General features: G+C 34.4%; 2 protein-coding genes across 3 annotated transcripts in view; one reads left to right on the forward strand and one right to left on the reverse strand.

The window, feature by feature from the left end:
- LOC117683182 (beta-galactosidase-1-like protein 2) overlaps positions 1 to 19,674 on the reverse strand; it is a 28,011-nt gene extending 8,337 nt beyond the window's left edge. Inside the window, exons 1-5 of one of the 2 annotated variants that reach the window (XM_066083065.1) lie at positions 19,477 to 19,674; positions 3,750 to 3,955; positions 1,229 to 1,297; positions 949 to 1,044; positions 424 to 532 (exon numbers count right to left, since the gene is read on the reverse strand). In XM_066083065.1, the coding sequence (XP_065939137.1) occupies positions 424 to 532; positions 949 to 1,044; positions 1,229 to 1,297; positions 3,750 to 3,925 (450 nt within the window). In that variant the 5' untranslated portion in view covers positions 3,926 to 3,955; positions 19,477 to 19,674. Of the gene's footprint in view, positions 1 to 423; positions 533 to 948; positions 1,045 to 1,228; positions 1,298 to 3,749; positions 3,956 to 4,738; positions 4,780 to 19,476 lie in introns of those variants that run through there. The other variant, XM_066083066.1, reaches the window with a different exon arrangement.
- Positions 5,428 to 8,210, forward strand: LOC117683194 (E3 ubiquitin-protein ligase TRIM71). The gene is made up of 2 exons (XM_034452205.2): positions 5,428 to 5,902; positions 6,060 to 8,210. The coding sequence occupies exon 2, from the start codon at positions 6,097 to 6,099 to the stop codon at positions 7,750 to 7,752; it is 1,656 nt and encodes a 551-aa protein (XP_034308096.2). The 5' UTR covers positions 5,428 to 5,902; positions 6,060 to 6,096; the 3' UTR covers positions 7,753 to 8,210.
- Positions 19,675 to 19,677: the final 3 nt, after the last annotated feature.

The raw sequence follows: 19,677 nt of genomic DNA on the forward strand, positions 1-19,677 counted from the left end.
GGTATGAATCACATTTGCAGACAAGGCAAGAAGTAAAAAAATGTAAATATAAGCATTAAATCATGATTTTTTAAAGTATAAACTCTCATAACTGCAGCGTTGTGTGCATACAAATTTTCATAACGCGCTGACGCGCGTTACTCAATTTGTATGCACACACCGCTGCAGTTATGAGAGTGTATACTTCAAAAAATCATGATTCAATGCTATAATAAAACAATGGAAATCAAGCTTTTATAATAATATTACAAGTTTTAATTTGAGTACGAAACATGACGTCATTATGCTCTATAATGACGTCATAATGCTCGAAAGGGGTATATTTTCTACTGACTATGTATGGAATATACATGGTCTCCATGCGTCTGTTGTTAGCCAAAGGTTTTCTTACAATTTAGCTCGAGGTAAGATTTATTGACGTACCTGAAGGTCGGTGATTCTGGGGATCAGGTCATTATAGAAGCGTTTGACGGCCTCTACGTACGGGGGATAGTTGCTCCGTACCTTTATGTCAGGGTCCTTTAGCAGCCAACTAAAAGACGCAAGTGTACATACAACAAACACAAAATACAAGACAACAAACAACTAACCCTATAAAAGGATTTCGTGGAAATCTTCCATTTCAGTTTTTTTGGTTATATATAAAAAATAGAAAAAAAGAATGATATGATTTGCAGGAAATTAACAAAGTATATCTGATCATATACCACGTTATAATTTCATACATAGTCTTACCATAAAAATTACGCTTACCTTACTCATTCCCTTTATTTCCTTGTATAAACTTACCTGTAGGTATTCTTTTCTTTTCCAGGTAGAAATGTTCCTTTCCCATTCCTTAGGACATTCCATGTACCTGAACAATTCAGGGTAGATACTTTACCTGACCAGTTCTATTTTCAAGGAGATAGTTTACCTGACCGTTTCTATTTCCAGGTAGATATTTACCTGGGCATTCCTCCCCAGTCCCACTCGGCACAGATGTAGGGGCCTGGTCTAAAGATCACAAACAACCCCTCTTCCCCCGCCTGTCGGATAAACTCCCTGTTGAGGAAATATGATTATGCCATGCATTGATGTAATCTCAGAGACGTTACATGTATGTGATCCTTTGTTGAGATGTAGAGTTAAATTGGAGAGAGAGAGAGAGAGAGAGAGAGAGAGAGAGAGAGAGAGAGAGAGAGAGAGAGAGAGAGAGAGAGAGAGAGAGTTTTTAGGTCAGACAAACCTGACGTCCAGAATTCCGGAATAATTAAACTCCCCCGGATACTCCTCGTGTAGGTTCCATGGTACATACCTACAATGTCAAGGTTGATTTATAGATAGACTGAAGCATATTCCACATGCATGTATATCAATTAGAGTGTATCACTGTATTGTAATATATACAAAATGTATGCAGACAAAGAAGTTGCCTAAAAAGGGTTATTTTGTGTGTAGATGAAATTATGATGAATGATTCCTTATCTTTGCTTATATTTTATTAAATGACATGTATATTTTTAAATTTAGAGAACAGTGCATTGTATATTTAAACTGATTTAATATCTGTAGAAGACGTAGTTTTATAAAATAAAAGTACTGAGTTCACTTTCACTAGAATAGTGGAGAAAGTAGAATAGCGTCCCGGATGTTCAGAGTAAAGATTGTAAAGACAATGAAATAAAGAAACGGATACCGAACGCGGGTAAACTCAAGACCTGACGACTGTTTCATTTAAGCAATAGTTGACGTTGCTACTAAGCCGTTAGACACTGGGAGTGGTGAAGAACTTTACGAAGCACATGTATACGAGTATTTGTAACAGTGTGTAATAACTGTATTGCAAGAAAGTCATCACCACATGGTAATTTTATCCCTGTTTAGTTTATACCAGTGTACTTTTTTGTCGTTTTTGTTACATTTTTATTTATTTCTTGTTTTAGGTTTTTCAATGGGCATGTTCCCGATAAGAGCTTAATTTTATTTATTTTTCCATTTTGAATAGACAAAATGCTTAACAAAGCTTTTTTTAAAAGATCAACTAAAATTTGAATGTCAAGTTTCAAGCGGGATACATAGCATTTTATTTTTTGTTAGTAAACAATGCTCGTGCCATGTTATTGTTTACATTTAAGTTTCTGGATACAAAATATCACTTTCATAATTAAATAAGATGTATAACAAACAGAAGAGATTGTTTATTTATGTGTACATTTAGCAACGATTAGAACAAAAACATTTGAAATTTTTACTTCTATGCAACGAATGTAAACAAACACATGCCACGAGCTTTGTTTTAAATCAGGGAATAGCGAGCCATACATCTGGCTTACAACACGACAGCTGACATTCAAACTTCGATTATAATTTAGAAAACCTTTATATAAAGCATTGTTACAACGAAAAAGGATCGAGAAAATTAAATTTAGCTCAAATCGTTACCATGCTCCTACGATTGATGTGATATGGAACTCTTGTATATATTAATGTTGATAAAAGTACATGATAATCAAAATACTTTCACCTTTTCAGAATTTTTAAATTTTACAGTACATTTGAAGTTGACTTAAAAATGTTTTAAAATGTGTAGATGAAGAGCAAATTATGATGAATGATTCCTTATCTTTGCTTATATTTTATTGAATGACATGTATGTTTTTAAAGCTAGAGAACAGTGCATTGTATATTTAAACTGATTTAATATCTGTAGAAGAAGTAGTTTTATAAAACAAAAGTACTGAGTTCACTTTCACTAGAATGGTGGAGAAAGTAGAATAGCGTCCCGAATGTTCAGAGTAAAGATTGTAAAGACAATGAAATAAAGAAACGGATACCGAACGCAGGTAAACTCAAGACCTGGCGACTGTTTCAGTCAATAGTTGACGTTGCTACTAAGCCGTTAGACACTGGGATTGGTGAAGAACTTTACGAGGCACATGTATACGAGTATTTGTAACAGTGTGGAATAACTGTATCGCAAGAAAGTCATCACCACATTGTAATTTTATCCCTGCTTAGTTTATACCAGTGTACTTTTTTGTCGTTTTTGTTACATTTTTATTTAGTTCTTGTTTTAGGTTTTTCAATGGGCATGTTCCCGATAAGAGCTTAATTTTTTTTTTCCATTTTGAATAGACAAAATGCTTAACAGAGCTTTTTTTAAAAGATCAACTAAAATTTGAATGTCAAGTTTCAAGCGGGATGCATAGCATTTTATTTTTTGTTAGTAAACAATGCTCGTGCCATGTTATTGTTTACATTTAGGCTTCTAGATACAAAATATCACTTTCATAATTAAATAAGATGTATAACAAACAGAAGAGATTGTTTATTTATGTGTACATTTAACAATGATTAGAACAAAAACATTTGAAATTTTTACTTCTATGCAACGAATGTAAACAAACGCATGCCACGAGCTTTGTTTTAAATCAGAGAATTGTGAGCCATATATCTGGCTTACAACACAGGTGCTTGTGGACTGGACCGTGCACTACCCCCCCCCCCCCCCCCCACTCCTTTCTAAAAAAAATTCTATTTTTTTTTTCAATTTCTTTTATTAATTATCGTTAACAACCCCTTATTTATGTCTCCAGTCAAAAAATACCAGAAATATCACGACTCTGTGGCATTTTATATTCACACTCGTTTCCCCTATATATAAAACAAATAGGGGAAATGAGTGTGATTATAAAATGCCACAGAGTCGTGATATTTCAGTTATTTTTCGGAAGGGGGGGGGGGTTGTATAAGAATATATAACTTACGTTTCCACGGTGTTAAGTCCACACGCCCTCATCTTCCGGAAGCGGTCCCTCCAGTAGGCCGGAACTACCCGGAAGTAGTGCATGGTCCCGCTAAAGATCCGCAGGGGTTTCCCGTCCAGGATAAAGTTCCCATCCTTGAACGTCAGGGCACCTGTGCTACAGTAGACCTCGGTCATTCTGGGTCAATCCTCAGAGGAAACAGATATCTAAAAGAGCACATGTGGAAAATATTGGGATTGTGTGTAGCAGGCATGTACAATATTCTGCAAAGTGTCATAAGACTTTTTAAGAACTTAAAAAAATATAAATTCTCATAGAAATCTATTATTTTAAAGATCTTAGTATTTGTAAAGTATAAGTAAAGTATAATTATAATTAATAGATAGCGCTTTTAGGGGGAGAAACCATTAAATCGCTACCTGAATTCCCAGCCCCCCCCCCCCCCCCCCCCAAATACAGACCTTTTTCTCGCAGCAAGAAATTTCTTAATTAAATTTATATAGAAAAAGTGAAAAATGAAGGAGTTGCCCCATCCCCACTTTTTGGGATCATGTGAAAAATTGAAAAAACAAGAAAATGAACAGAGAAATTGAAGTGATAATTACCCCTCCCTTTCCCCCTCACTTTGCTTGTAAAGATTTTTTGGACGAGTCCCCCACCCCCCTACTTTCGAAAACGATGCTACGTATGTGCCTGAGAGGGGACATTTATCTATTACGTTCAGTTACACCAAGACCACGGCGAAATGTTTGTGTAGTGAGGAAAATGCACAAGTAATTCGAATGCAAAAGCATGCATACACATGCGTGGACTAGAACCTACCAAATTGAATACAAAACAATAGAGTCAGACTCGTCATCAATGAAATGCATTTCATGTTCATTTCTCTTTGTTTTGTTCTACTTTTCTTTTTAAATTCTGCACGTACGGACACTATATTTATGCTATATATGTGCTAGGATTAAATAAAACAGTGTGACATGTCCTACCTTGTGTTGATTCAAACCCCTATCTATGTAGGTCAGGCGAGTTAGTTAAACTTGTGCTACATATCTATAAAGGTGTACATGCATGCACATGCATTACATTTATTAGTCATAAACATATTTTAATTTTTTGTTCAATTTGATTTACGTCTGTTAGATAAATCCCGTCTGGGTGTTCGATGCTACAAAGTGCTCTGATCCCTCCTCTGGTAAAAGTAAAAGGGAACATAGAACAGATCATCAAAACAACGAAGGAGATGGGGGCGGGGGCGGGGGGGGGGGGGTACAAGTTTAGAATCGTACTGGACAAACATGCCGTATATATAAATCACCATATGCCATTGCTAATCGTGGGTGTATTAGGAAAATCCTAATTCGGATGCAGATGTCTGCATACATGAACATTAGTTTGAACTCTACACATTTAGCACTGATTTCCATTTTTTTTTTTTAAACTCTTTACTTAAGTTTTTCCTGCGTTTGTTAATAATGTTATGTACTATGAAATATACAAAACAACGAAAAGTGCTATGTGCCTGGTTCATACCCATTTCTATGTAGGTCGGCTGGATTTAACTTTTGCTCTTTCCTGAAACTTTTCAGATGTTCATGTAAATATATTTACATTTACTTTCTTTCCCTCTATTAAATTGCATTGATAGATTTGAGTGATATTTACGCATAACACAGAAGACCCATTCACCAAATCTGGTGCGTAGGAATACAGTATTCCTTCAGTATTTCTCGATGAACATGAGATGACTCTTCTCGCGACTTAAAACCGGATCACGACCTGATATTATACTTATGCATGCACTGAAAGTCATTGAAAATAATATGCATGTGCATGTTTTATACATGCACATACAATATATATTTACAGTAACTTCCAGCGCCCGTGGCCGTCCTTATCACATCTCCAGTTAGCCGTTTCCCAGGATCCAACAATGTAAATTGGGATTAGGGTGAGCGTAATATCGTAACAAATCCTTGATGTCGTGAAAAATCCTGTTGAAATTATGTTTTTATATCATGGTTTCATAGGTTGTGTTTGTTCACATACCAGAAGACTGGGCCTTTAAATTCAAAGCGCTTGTAAATCCTTTACTTCGAACACGTGATCACTACCAAGACGAGAGAGAATCCCCGCCATATTGGATCGTACAGGTTTGTTATTAAATCTTTGAATCAGGTTCTCTATATGACCTTTATTCGTGCTATCTATTACTATTACATATTACATGTAATTACTGCGACTTAAACATGTGTTATTGCACATTATGTGTCGTTATCAGATGATTGATATAACTTATTTGTCTTTCAGAATTCTATTTAAACCCATCCCATCATAGTGCCTGACCATGGACCCCTCTCGTAATTGGGCCCAGGATGTGTTACGGTGTCATCTCTGTGAGACCCCGGGCCCCCCTATGTACTGTGACATTTGCCACATACATCTTTGTAAAGCCTGTGTGGGGGAACATCTCTCTGATCTATCCAAAGAACACAAAGTGCTGCCATTTGAAAAGAGAGGATCTACTCCTAAATGTCTAAAACATTCCATAAAATTGTGTGAACTTCATTGTGAACAATGTGACATTCCTATTTGTACACTCTGTGTTTCGTCTGGTGAACATTTAGGACACAGACAAGTTGATATTGCTCTGAGAAGTATAGAAACCAAGAAAAAACATTTAAAAAAAGATTTACAAGAATTGGAAAAAATCATTTATCCTAAATTCCTAGAGATTGCATCTAACATCCTAATTCAGAAAACAGATATGAAAAACAACTCCCAAAAATTGACATCAGCTATCCACAAACATGGAGAAGTCTGGCACAGAGAAATAGACACCATCATAGAGAAACTGCAATCTGATCTTAATGAAATGGATTCTAAACACCTGGTCCTCCTAAATATAAAGGAAAATGAAATCACACACACCATTCCTGAAATCACACAGACCATTACTGAACTGAAGAAGTTACTGGACTCCAATGATGTCAGCCGTGTCTTTTCCTACAAATCAAGGAATGATGAATTCAGAAGATTGCCTAAACTTACGGTGTCCTTAACAAGTTTTACCCCTCAGAAGATCAACAAAGAACAGCTTTATCAACAGTTTGGTTCTCTGTCAGCGTCATCTATCAAAACAGAAGAACATGGCTACACCATGGAATCTCCCAATGCTGAGTCCTCTCCCCCGGACAGACCGCTCATTGATGTACCACGGATCATCACACAGATAAACACTGAGCGTGGAGGATTACGTAGTGTGTCCTGTCTGAGTGATGAGATCTGGATGCGTGGTAATGACAACATCATGAGACTGTTCAACCTGAGGGGGAAACTAGTGAAGTCAGTCCAAACCAAGTCAGGGAACTGGCCATGGGACATAGCAGTGACAAGGAGTGGGGATCTAGTTTATACTGATGACATTGATAGAACTGTGAACATAGTGAAGAATAAAAAGATACAGACAGTGATCAGACTACAGGGGTGGAAACATCTCAGTGTCTGTAGTACCTCCTCTGGTGACCTCCTGGTTGTCATGGTCAGTGATGATGATAAACAAACAAAAGTTGTGTGTTACTCTGGCTCCACAAAGAAACAAAGTATTCAGTACGACGACAAAGGACTACCTCTCTATTCATCTGGTGGAGATAAATACATCGGTGAGAACAGGAACCTAGATATCTGTGTGTCAGACTATAAAGCCCGTGCAGTAGTGGTGGTCAATCAGGCCGGGAAACTCCGGTTTACCTACACTGGTCCTCCATCTACTACCAAGGGATCATTTAGTCCACGTGGCATCACAACAGACAGCCAGGGTCGGATCCTGATAGCAGACTATAACAACGACTGTATCCACATCCTGGATCAGGACGGACAGTTCCTTCGCTACATTGACAACTGTCAATTACACGGTCCATGGGGTCTATGTGTGGACACCAGAGACAACCTCTTTGTGGCTGAGTACAGAGGTAACGTGAAGAAAATACAATATTACATGTAAACAAAATGTGTGTTACTATGCAAGTAAAATGTGTGTATGTACTTTATGTAAACAGAATATGTTTATGAACCACACATAAACTGATTTGTCTGTGTGACAGTGTGTGTGCCATATAAAACTTTATATATTATGTGTATATGTGTTTATAACAATAATGTTAACCAACTGTTCGCATGTATAACATGTAAATAACCCCAAAAAAGTGTATGGTACTATACATGTTTGTAAACAAATTGTAAGTATATGTAAATAAAGTCTTTTGTGAAAGTTGGTTTGTTACGTCTACTGCATTTAAATGAAATGTTCGCAATACTAAGTGTTTCATATAGAGATCTGGAATGCATGGCCACTGATAATTAACATACAGACTTCCCAATAAAAAAGAGATTGGATCCTTGTGACAGAGATTTCAGACACAGGCACCTACCCTCTACCTAATATTCACGCAAGGCAATCATCGCTGCCATCTTGGATGTATAAATTATCAGGTAGAGGGTACCGGTATATATTTTTTATTGTTATACTTTCATGTTAAATACTGAAATCTGATTGGTTAAGACGCAGTTAATAATATTTACTATTACCCTCAGCGTTAGCAACGCACTTGGCAACGGGTAACATTAAAAAATGTTACATGCGCGAAAATTATGCGCGTACGGTTCGCTGTAGAATTCACGTTATTCCTATATAAAAGCAGTAAAAAAATTTTAAAAATTTTAAAAAAGACATTCAGTATAACAAAATAAATAGTGCCTGTTTGGGAGGATAACAGTTGAAATTGACACCCCTCGAAAACCATTGTCAACCTCCGCTTCGCGTCGGTTGACAATGGTTTTCTCGGGGTGTCAATTTCAACTGTTACCCTCCCAAACAGGCACTATTTATATATTATGAGAATAATATATACCGGGTTAACCAGGTGCATGTGATTTCAGGTTTGATGTTTCCAGTTTTTATATCATTATATTTAGCTTCAAAATGTGAAAATTATGATTCAGAAATGAAAAATACTACACGTGTATGCATCTTCAAGACTCGATAAATGTATGAAAATCAACATCCTTTTTACCTTTTTTTTTGGAATGGTCATTATGAAACTATCTACCAGTAATTCAAATCCGGACACATCAAGTACAACAGTTGTATCCGTCAATCACTTACATTGTATTTTAAGAGATAATTTTTATATTTTGTGTGTATGAAATAAATGGAAAATTGTATCAGTGGATGTAACGTTTCATCAAAACTTTCCTGTCATTTATTTCCATTCATTAAAAAATATAAAAATCATTTCATCGTAGCAAGATAATCAAAATCTTTGCAGATTATTAACAGCTGATTCATGTAAATGATCGGGACATAGTTGAGGCAAAATGGGAGATTTCGATCAGCCTGAGTATAGGACGGGATGTTCATCTATGATGAAAACCACAGGCGCCTGACATTAAAGATATTATTATAGTACTGTACCGAGAACAATCGTATTACATATCTATACTTGTAAATTAAGGCATTTTGCAAATATTTAACTACACAATACCTACACCAGAGTACTTGCTTACACCTTTGGTATTTCAACACATGCGAGATGATGTCCGTAAGGTATAATTGAATTTTATCTGATAAATAATTATTGTGAAATTAATAAAAAACCTACTTTTTCGATAAACAAGCCCGAAATAGCAAAAATGAGAGTAAGGTTGGAGACACGCTTTGGCGGATCAAAGTCATGGATAGTCTAGATCAAAATATATACTTGTGTAATCGTATAATGGTTATTGTAAAGTCACGGCACCAATGTAATTGTATAGTAGTTACTGTAACGTCACGGCACCAATGTAACCGTATAGTGGTTATTGTAACGTCACGGCACCAATGTAATCGTACAGTGGTTATTGTAAAGTCACGGCACCAATGTAATCGTATAGTAGTTACTGTAACGTCACGGCACCAATGTAATCGTATAATGGTTATTGTAACGTCACGGCACCAATGTAATCGTACAGTGGTTATTGTAAAGTCACGACACCAATGTAATCGTATAATGGTTATTGTAACGTCACGACACCAATGTAATCGTATAGTAGTTACTGTAATGTCACGGCACCAATGTAATCGTATAATGGTTATTGTAACGTCACGGCACCAATGTAATCGTACAGTGGTTATTGTAAAGTCACGACACCAATGTAATCGTATAATGGTTATTGTAACGTCACGGCACCAATGTAATCGTATAATGGTTATTGTAAAGTCACGGCACCAATGTAATCGTACAGTGGTTATTGTAAAGTCACGGCACCAATGTAATCGTATAGTGGTTATTGTAACGTCACGACACCAATGTAATCGTATAGTGGTTATTGTAACGTCACGGCACCAATGTAATCGTATAGTGGTTATTGTAACGTCACGGCACCAATGTAATCGTATAGTGGTTATTGTAACGTCACGGCACCAATGTAATCGTATAGTGGTTATCACTTTTTATCATCCATGATATTCTTACGTCTCTAGTCGCTAAGTTAAGTCAGTCTCAAATCCGTCTGTTATCAGTCTAATTCTCCGTAACAATGAAAATGTTCTAGAAATTAATATCAACGCTCAATCACTCTATCAAATATTTACGTATATTTCAAAATCACACTAACTCTTCTCCAAGTTATTTATTAATGAGCAAATGTTATATACACAAATATACAGTTATACAAACTTCCCGTTATCACCATCCTTACCAAGTTACAATGTAAATGTAAGCCTGCCTTAAGGTTAATTGAAAGTCCAAGTAACCCAAACCTAAGCCAACCCACTTAGCACGGACCAAACGCCTAGCATGCTGCACAATGGAAATTTACGGGACAATAAACAAAATACTTAGCAAGGCAATAAACGAGACGGGAAATGGAGACTGGGCCCCACCCAACTACCCGGGGAAGTGAGCTGACTCGAATCTTAGAGAAGATTCCACGTCAACTGCCGTACTAAGGCAAATCCTGACTTTATATATGTTACAATAAAAGTTTAAAATTTATCAATTTAAACTTAACTATAGTCTGTCCCAAGATATTTATGCTGCACATTTGGACGATTTTTAATAAAAATGCACTTACCTGTGAAAGAAGTGCAATTGAAATAGTTGAAAGGGATATTTTCCAAGATAATTTCATTGACACATTATCATCTTTCACTCGGAAAAATTCACAGGAACGAAAACAGATTCCTTACGGAGATTTATAATGGGGAATGTTTACATTTCTCTCCATTCGGAATACACTCGGAATACATCGCGCAATATTTCAACGTTATCATCCGGGCTTGCTGCAATACAAAATCTCCGTAGACATCACATTTTTTAGCATTGTATTGAAACCTGATAAGCTAACAGGGGCGTCTTGGAAATTTTTCATACTTTTGAATGAACATCGTTTGAATCCTGAGGTATTTATAAATATCAAGCAATTAATCCAAACGTGAATCCAAAATATCTTGGGACAGAGTATATAACAGTTTACTATGCTATATACATGTATAACTTGTTGTCATATTTTAAAAACTATTAGTAAATTATTAAATTAAGTCATTCCCGTGTTTCTGTTGTTTGGGTTTGTTTAGCCAATGTGTTTTCACGCTTAAATTTGGTATGCTGACCATCAGTCCTTTCATTCATATAAAGTCTCTTTTAAACTGACCATACGTTTTTTTACCCAGAGAGACTGTGGCCATTCACGATCTTTTTATTGGAATAAGAGTTTAACACCACAGGCAGTTAAATAGTTACATTTTTATGGCTACGAATGCTAGTACTAGTCCATGCACTTATCCTAGTTTATCCTTATAAAGTCATAGCATGACCCGCTCTCATTATAATATTGCCTGTATTAGCTGTCGTGGTCAATAAAACTGACTTTAATCTGCGTTGATAAATACTTATACCAAAATTTAAAAAAAATAAAGTTGTTTGTTGGGGGCACGTCTAGTAAGCCCACTTTCAAAACAAATGCTACATGTACAGGTATATACGTAGCATCGAGGGAGGGGGGGGGGGCTGACCCCTCACAGCAAACATTTTCCTTAAATTTACCTTAATTAAAAATTAAATAAAGTTGGACCCCCCCCCCCCTTTTATGGGAACATGTGAAAAATGGAAGAGAAAGTAAGGAAAGTAAGGAAATTAATATTGAAAATGTAAAGGTATAGTTTAGAACCGCTACCCCCCCCCCACCACCCACCCACCCTCCCCCCCCCCCCCCACCCACACACACACGGATAAGGATTTTTGAAAAGTTGGATTTTTTTTTGGGGGGGGGGGGTAGCCTGTCAAGATATTTGGGATCAGTCTGCTCCCTCCACTTCCAAAAACGATGCAACGTGTCTGATGTACGTACAGGTATACGTTGCATGCCTGTAAACAAAATACTAGTGCCGTACTCTCCTCCCTTACATCCTCGTTCTGGGTAGAGTCTATTACTGGGGCGGAAGTAGACGATCTCTGTCTGGCTATGCATATATTGATTATATAGGTACTATTTATTAAAATGTAGTAGCAATTGGTAAACATTACAATATAATGACTCTAACTTTGGAGAGGATGCATGGGGCAAACAATTGCCCGTGGACATATACAATCTTCAAGTCTACGGATTTAAAAGACGTACATGTAGCGGCTGTTTGTGTAGTTATAATAATTTGGAATAAATTAATATACGTTAGTGCGGTTAAAGATGCTTGCAATGTCGTTCGAACATACGTATAAGTACATATGCAATAACGTCGGATTCTCTTTAGAAATGCATAATATTATATAGTCTATTTTTTATAGATTGTCATGGTGGCTACATGTACGAGGGTCAATCAAAAAATACGAAGACTTTTGTCATAGTTATGTTACTTAACGTCGTATCATTACTAAATTTGGTAGACATAATTTAGCAATAGTTTCAAAGAATTTGCAAGGAAAAAAGTTAATAAATTTCTTTATTTCTAAGAATTATTTAGAATTTAATCCTGCAAATATGAGGTCACGGCGCACGGTCAAAATTTGTGTTATGTCAACAATAAACCATATAATGTTGAAAGTAATATCTCTATAAATTGGGCATAAAACCAAATAATATTGAAACTTCAAATTTAGTATAGTCATTGTATTCTATGTACCAAATAATGACGGGATATATTGTTTTGTCGAACAGATATTAGTAACTAAAGACAGATAGTCCTCTTTAGAGTTGATTAAAACATCGACGTCGTCGGACGTCACGGCGCAACGAGAAGTACAAATAAAATGGATCTAACTCAGGAAAAAGTCGATAGAAGCTGTGAAAATGCTCAATGGTGCAAAAAATAAGTCAACAATTATTTGCAAGTTTGTGTTTAACTGTAATAAATTTTGTGAGGGTGGTGGTCATTGTATTTTGAATATAAAACAGTCCGAAAGAGAGTAGAATATCTGTTATAGCATTGAATGATTTATTTTTGACGTCGTCGTGTCAATAACTGCCGTCAGGTGAGCAGACAAATTGAATAACGCGCGTTAGCGCGTTATGATAATTTGTCTGCTCACCTGACGGCAGTTATTGACACGACGACGTCAAAAATAAATCATTTAATGCTTATATTTACATTCTCTTACTGAAGAAATCAATTGTTTACTTAAATAAATCGACATAAAGTGCAGATAACGGAGGAAGTAAATTAGTAACAGCAAGAACAGCTGTTTTGTCAAACCGGTTTAAACTGGTTTTTACAAAGACTGTTGAGATGAGATCGGCGAGCATGAAAATATAATCCATGATAAATAACTCTTAAAATATTGCTTTTAACAATAAAGTCAACTTTTTTGTTGAAGAATTATAAAACATGGTGTTTTTTCAACATTCATGAAATGCATTTTTTAACCGATAACTTAGAAATCACTGTTTGAGAACTACTTATGTAAATTACTCGTAAATTCATACGCAGTGAATAGGTGTTGCATTTAGAGGCATTTAAAGCTATACACGCTATAATTTGCGTCAATTTTGAATAAAGGGGAAAATGTATGTGTTTGATTACTAATAAAAGTTACCTTTATGCTGTTAATTATAATGCTCAATTCGAACACGTAACAAATATATCAAATATCAAACAATAAAACATATTTATTTTCCTGCCAGGAAAGTAATGCCTCCTCGTGAATATCAATCTATCACGTGATATCGACAGCTAAATTTAGTCTATCATACCAAAACTGGTGAAGGGTCAACATCTTCATAATTGTGATAGTTTCACAAAGGAAAGGATATTTTCAGTAAAGCATAAATTTGTCCGAAATACGAGTACAAACAAAAGAAAAATATACAAGCCTGTGAGTAGATATGAATACTTCCTTTAAAAAAATGACGTAGACCTGTGTTTTTCCCCTATGTGCTATTTATAGATCCTATAAGTGTTAATGCAGAAGTAAGGGTATCGTGAATGACAAACGTATTTACTCATTATACATGTATGTATTTCAAATTAACAACTGTTAAGCATATTAAAAATCAAGTTGGATATTTAATTAGGCAAACAATAACGACCACCTAGTTCTCCGCGGACTTGCGCAATGAGGTCGGTTTCGCTTTTCCTTCATCAATATTCATGAAAAGGTATATTTTCCTGGCAGGAAAATAAACAATTAAAAATCTATATCTTTGTAACGAGATGGAATTCACCATTGTAATTTACAGATTAAGGATAACTTTTATAAGTAGACAAACACATGCGTTTTCACTGTCATTCAAAATTGACGTAAATTATAGCGTGTATAGCTTTAAACATCACGGAATTTAATGGAAAAACACAGTAGAATGTAAATATAAATATTTGGTCAAAAAATAAGTAACGTAAATCGACTTTCAGGGTTATCTTTACTGTAAACTAAGAAATACACGGTAAGAAAATGAAAACTTTAATGAACTAACTTATGATTCTCGAACACATGTGTGCAAATAAGATGTTAAGTGGTTCAGTGCCATTTTAAATTGGAAGGAGAAAGGCACAATAGACTAAGCATGATATAAAGATGGGGTATATCTATAAACTGTGCATGTTTAATCTTGACGTCATGTTTTGAACGTTACCGTGCGCCGTGGTGACAAAACATGTTGTTTTTAAAAAGGGGTAACAAAAATACCGTTTCATCAAATGGACTAAAACTTCGCATATCAATAACATTAGTGTCGGTGCAAAGATTAATCTGTTAAGTATGACTTTCATGAAAAACATATGATAGACAGCCACATTGTCTTCGTATTTTTTGATTGACCCTCGTACATGTAACCACTGTCCCAGTATGTATATATACGATCATCTGGCCGGGGGTAGGGGAGTACTAAGCGGACTCCGAGCCGTGGCTTGAGACGATGATATTTTAAATGATTTGACTCCTATACAAATCCAATGCCTGATTGTTATTTATATGATGAAATAGAATTACACTAGCAAAACAACATGACGTGACTTACCTAGTGTTGATTCAAAACCCCTATCTATGTAGGTCAGGTAAGCTACTTCAGAGGGGTACATGTACGTGCATGCACGTATCAGAATATATGTTTATTTTTTGCTATTTATACACCAAAATCGCCAATTTTAAATGATCAAATTACAATATAAAAAAGAAAGACGTTAATTTAAATCATTTATGAAAAGTAGTATGGTACACGCATATAGTTTCAAATGTTGAGTACTATACATGTTTGTATTACAATTACATACGCGTATTGATGTATTGTTTTATTGTATAAGATTCAAATAAACAGTGTTTTTTTCATTAATTAAAAAAAATTTACAAGCAGAATTTTTAATGTGATTTGATTAAGTTTCTATTTAAATTAGGAATTTAAAAAACTTGCACATTGGTGTAACGAAGAATTTTGACCTGGGTTGAAAATTGAATATTGAGACCACAGGTGTTGAATAAAGACCCTAGTCCATTGAAAATTGACCAACATTGTTAAACTTTATCAAGAAATAGGTTCCAAATTCAACAGCAAATGAACACATATTAATGAACTACATATCATTCTTTGACTTAGTCAATTTAAAAAAGAAATACATTTCTTCATATCTATTCTTTAAATTGGTATAATTATTTTAACAGTTAGCATATAAAATATTAGATATTATAAATAACGAGTCTCTCAAAAACATGAATCAGTTCAATGATTAGTTCTCGATTTATCCGTTAACCCTTAATGTATGCAAATATTTTAAATATAGTGAGCGTTTAGCGTATATATAATCGCTGTGTTTTGTGTTTTTATATTTTTATGTGATCATGCGTATGGGTAGGTACTAGTATGAGGCACAGTCCCTCCATGTAGAATATTCAAGGTTTATCTGGTTACACACTCACGAGAAAGTGTCTGAAAATCCTTTACGTATATACAAAATTTAAATCGCTTTGAGCAATTAATTAGTTCCAGTTCAAACTTTTCAAAACTTTGTTGTTGTGGTCAATTTTCAAAAAGGTCATTTTGAATACAGGAAATAAAAAAAAATTAAAGCAATTGAAAAAAATGACCCCAGGTATAAAATTTCACGACTTTTGGTCTCAATTTTAAAAAAATAACGTTGAAAAAGCACCCCCGGATCAATATTCAACTTTGAAGAATGACCAGGTCAATTTCAACCCAATATTTTTCTTAATGATGTGTCCAGCTATATCACGTTGGACAACTGTGCTAAGGATTTTTGCAGCGTTAAGTAATTCATCTCGATCCTGACTTACATCGATCCTTCTTAATTACATTTTGTACATGTAGGCCCCCTATAGTATTTGTGTAATTTTTAGGGGGGTCTCTTTGTAACGTTATGTGTTTATTTGTAACTTTGAAACACAGTAATAAGCTTGACTGAACATGCTCATACGCAACACTACAATCCAAAATACACGCGTGCATGCGTAACAGCCATTCTCCAGAAATGGTTCCAAATATGGGATTGCTTTCAGTGAAAAATGAACTTTTGATATTCGTGTTTTAATTGTAATAATATTGAAGTACAACTATTCGTCGATATAATTATAAAATTTGACTCACCAAAATTTCTTCGTTCACGAAATATTTGATTTTGAAGACCATATTAAAAACCCTGTTACGGAAGTCAGAAGTGAATTAATGCAACTTATCCTCGGCCTGTACAATAACAGTAAACATCAATAGCCACTTTGTTTGATATCATATTGAATACGAATGACATATCTGACAGAATCATGAAGAATTTAAATTTAAGGGGAACATATTTTCAAAAATATCTTTATTTTAAGAAAATCTTTATTTTCAACAATAAAAAAGAAAATAATGCATCATCTTTCATTCAAATTCAAATGTAAACTAGGAACAATTTCATATGTTCAATGATTTTAATTAAAATATTGAAACAACAGAACATTAAAAAAGAGATGTTGAGAAATTGTATATCACAAATTGATGTCAGAGGGCTTTTTAAAGATAATGGCCCAAAGTTACGGAAGTTAGCAAATGACCTTTTTCATGGAGAATATTTTTTCCAATACATTTTACAACCAAATATTAGAGAATAAAAATCAAATACAGGTTATTTATTGTAGAAAATACATTTTTAACTTAATAAGCACGCTTTTTAAAAAATTTCTCTCCTTTAATTAGTATGTAATCAACATTACATAGATTTAAAAATGTTGACATGAAATATCTGTCTAAAATAGTGAAGTACCTAATTGTATTAAAATTGCATGGTCTGATGGATGTACCAAACACAATTATGAAATATACCGGTAAAAAGTCAAACATATAAATCAGTTGTCTTTTTATATTTGATAAAAAGCTTGGATGGTTCGTTACGGATGTCAGAGATTATCATTTCACAAATATCTACTCCTATGATGTTTTAAATAGTCATGAAATTTATTGGTTATATCTTTCTAAACTTCCTTTTTTATGTGGAGGAACTGGGGTCTTATCCCCATTAAAATATGGGTTGACTGAATCCACATCTCACCTTTTTCGGATTTTCACTTATGTTTCTCCATGTTTGCCTGCTTTGCATTAATGTATATACGCATATAATGTATTAATGCATATATACACATATGTATATGTATTGTTACTAATAAGTCAACTAAATAAGGTCTGTTTTTCGCAAGTATATATAAACTCTTACTAGTTTAAGTTTCAGGTATTAGTTCTTAAAAAAACTGACATCCGTAACTAATCATGTTTAGAAAAAAAAATCATGAACAGAGTATTTATCAAATATTCTGATCCGGGAATAATACCATTTCGATATAAACATGCGTGCATATTAATACAATCTTGAAAAGCCAAATATATTTTGGTCACCTGATATTTTTTTTTTTATCAAATCATATGTTGTAGAAAACAATAGGCTTGATGCACTATATTTCAAAAGAGTAAACTTTAAATAGCATATTTCGCTAATATTACATGAAAAATGACCACTTTGTTGATTTTAAAAATAAGAATAGATTATCCGTCTTGGAAAATATACATAAGAAGCACTGGAATGAACAGATGCCAAATCTGTTTTTTCCCCTGATATCCGTAACGCTGCAGCAAATATTTAAAAGATATTGTCAAATAATAAATTGTCTTAGGTGAATTGGTTTTAATCTGCAACTGATATATCTCTTGCAAATAAAAATAAACTAAAACAGATAAATCCACACATAATGATTCATAATTGTTCGATAGTTTAGCACACTCTCATAATATTTTTCTCAAAAATGCACTTTGTATCAAAATATTAATTGCTTCAGTTAAGAATATCAAAGTTCCTTTACTTTCTAAACTCATGTTCTGTTTCGCTGAACAATCCAAATTATTATCGATGGAAAACCGAGCCATATATCACTGATTGAAAATACTGTTACGGATGTCATACGTTACGCCGGTCAGGGGTTTTAGTAAATTTTCCTCTCACTGTACCATGCTATTACATTATTTTTCTACAGATGATGATAGATAGCTTTGGAACACTGTGTTCTCCAAAGGCATCATGAATAAGTTTTTCAAATGCCATGAATTTAGTTGAAAATGGCGTTACGGAAGTCAGGCTTTGAAATGCGTCAAACTCAATTTTCAATTTTATAATCGATGATTAAAAAAACACATAGATTTTCGACTGTAAATTGTATATATTTTTCTTTTAATATGCCTATGACATTCAATTACTATAATATCAATAGATATTGTTTTGAATATCATCGCTTACTATTAAGTCAAACACGTGTTACGGAAATCAGGACTGTTTCAGCGACAATATATAAATCGGGGGGAAAAAAGAAAGAAAAGATTGTTATCAACAGGTGTTTACTGACAAAACACGCTATGTGATGCTGAAATAAAAAATGAGTTTTAATTGTCTCTTTCATCACCGTGATGCTATTTAGTATTGTAGTAAAATTGAAATATTCACGTGCGACATGCTGAAAAATACACAAACCGATTTTTTATTGAAATAATTTGACATTATTGGACACTTCAAATGCATATTGTTTGGTATCAAAATTTGTAATTTTTACTGTAGATATCTCCTGAGAAAAGTATCAGCCAAATACATTTAACGGCAAATAATAATTTTGTGATGAATGCTGGCGACAACATTATATCATAATTGGAACCATTTCTGGAGAATGGCTGGTGTACTAATATACATGTACATGAAATTACTAAATCCGCCCCTTGATTACGGCCAACTTACGTGTGAAAAATGAAGATAGATCCGCCACCGCGCTCATGCTTGTCTACGTTCAGAAGATGATGTAATCCTCACTTTCTCATTGTGTCACCGAGACTGCTATGTAAATCAATGTTTATGCTGAGTAAGATACGATAATTTACAGAGTTTCTATGCAAAGTGGAAGAAAATAAAGCTAGGAAGATGTTTGTGTTTTCAAAATCA

This window comes from Magallana gigas, chromosome 4 (assembly GCF_963853765.1).
Source record: "Magallana gigas chromosome 4, xbMagGiga1.1, whole genome shotgun sequence".
NCBI classification, from domain to species: domain Eukaryota; kingdom Metazoa; phylum Mollusca; class Bivalvia; order Ostreida; family Ostreidae; genus Magallana; species Magallana gigas.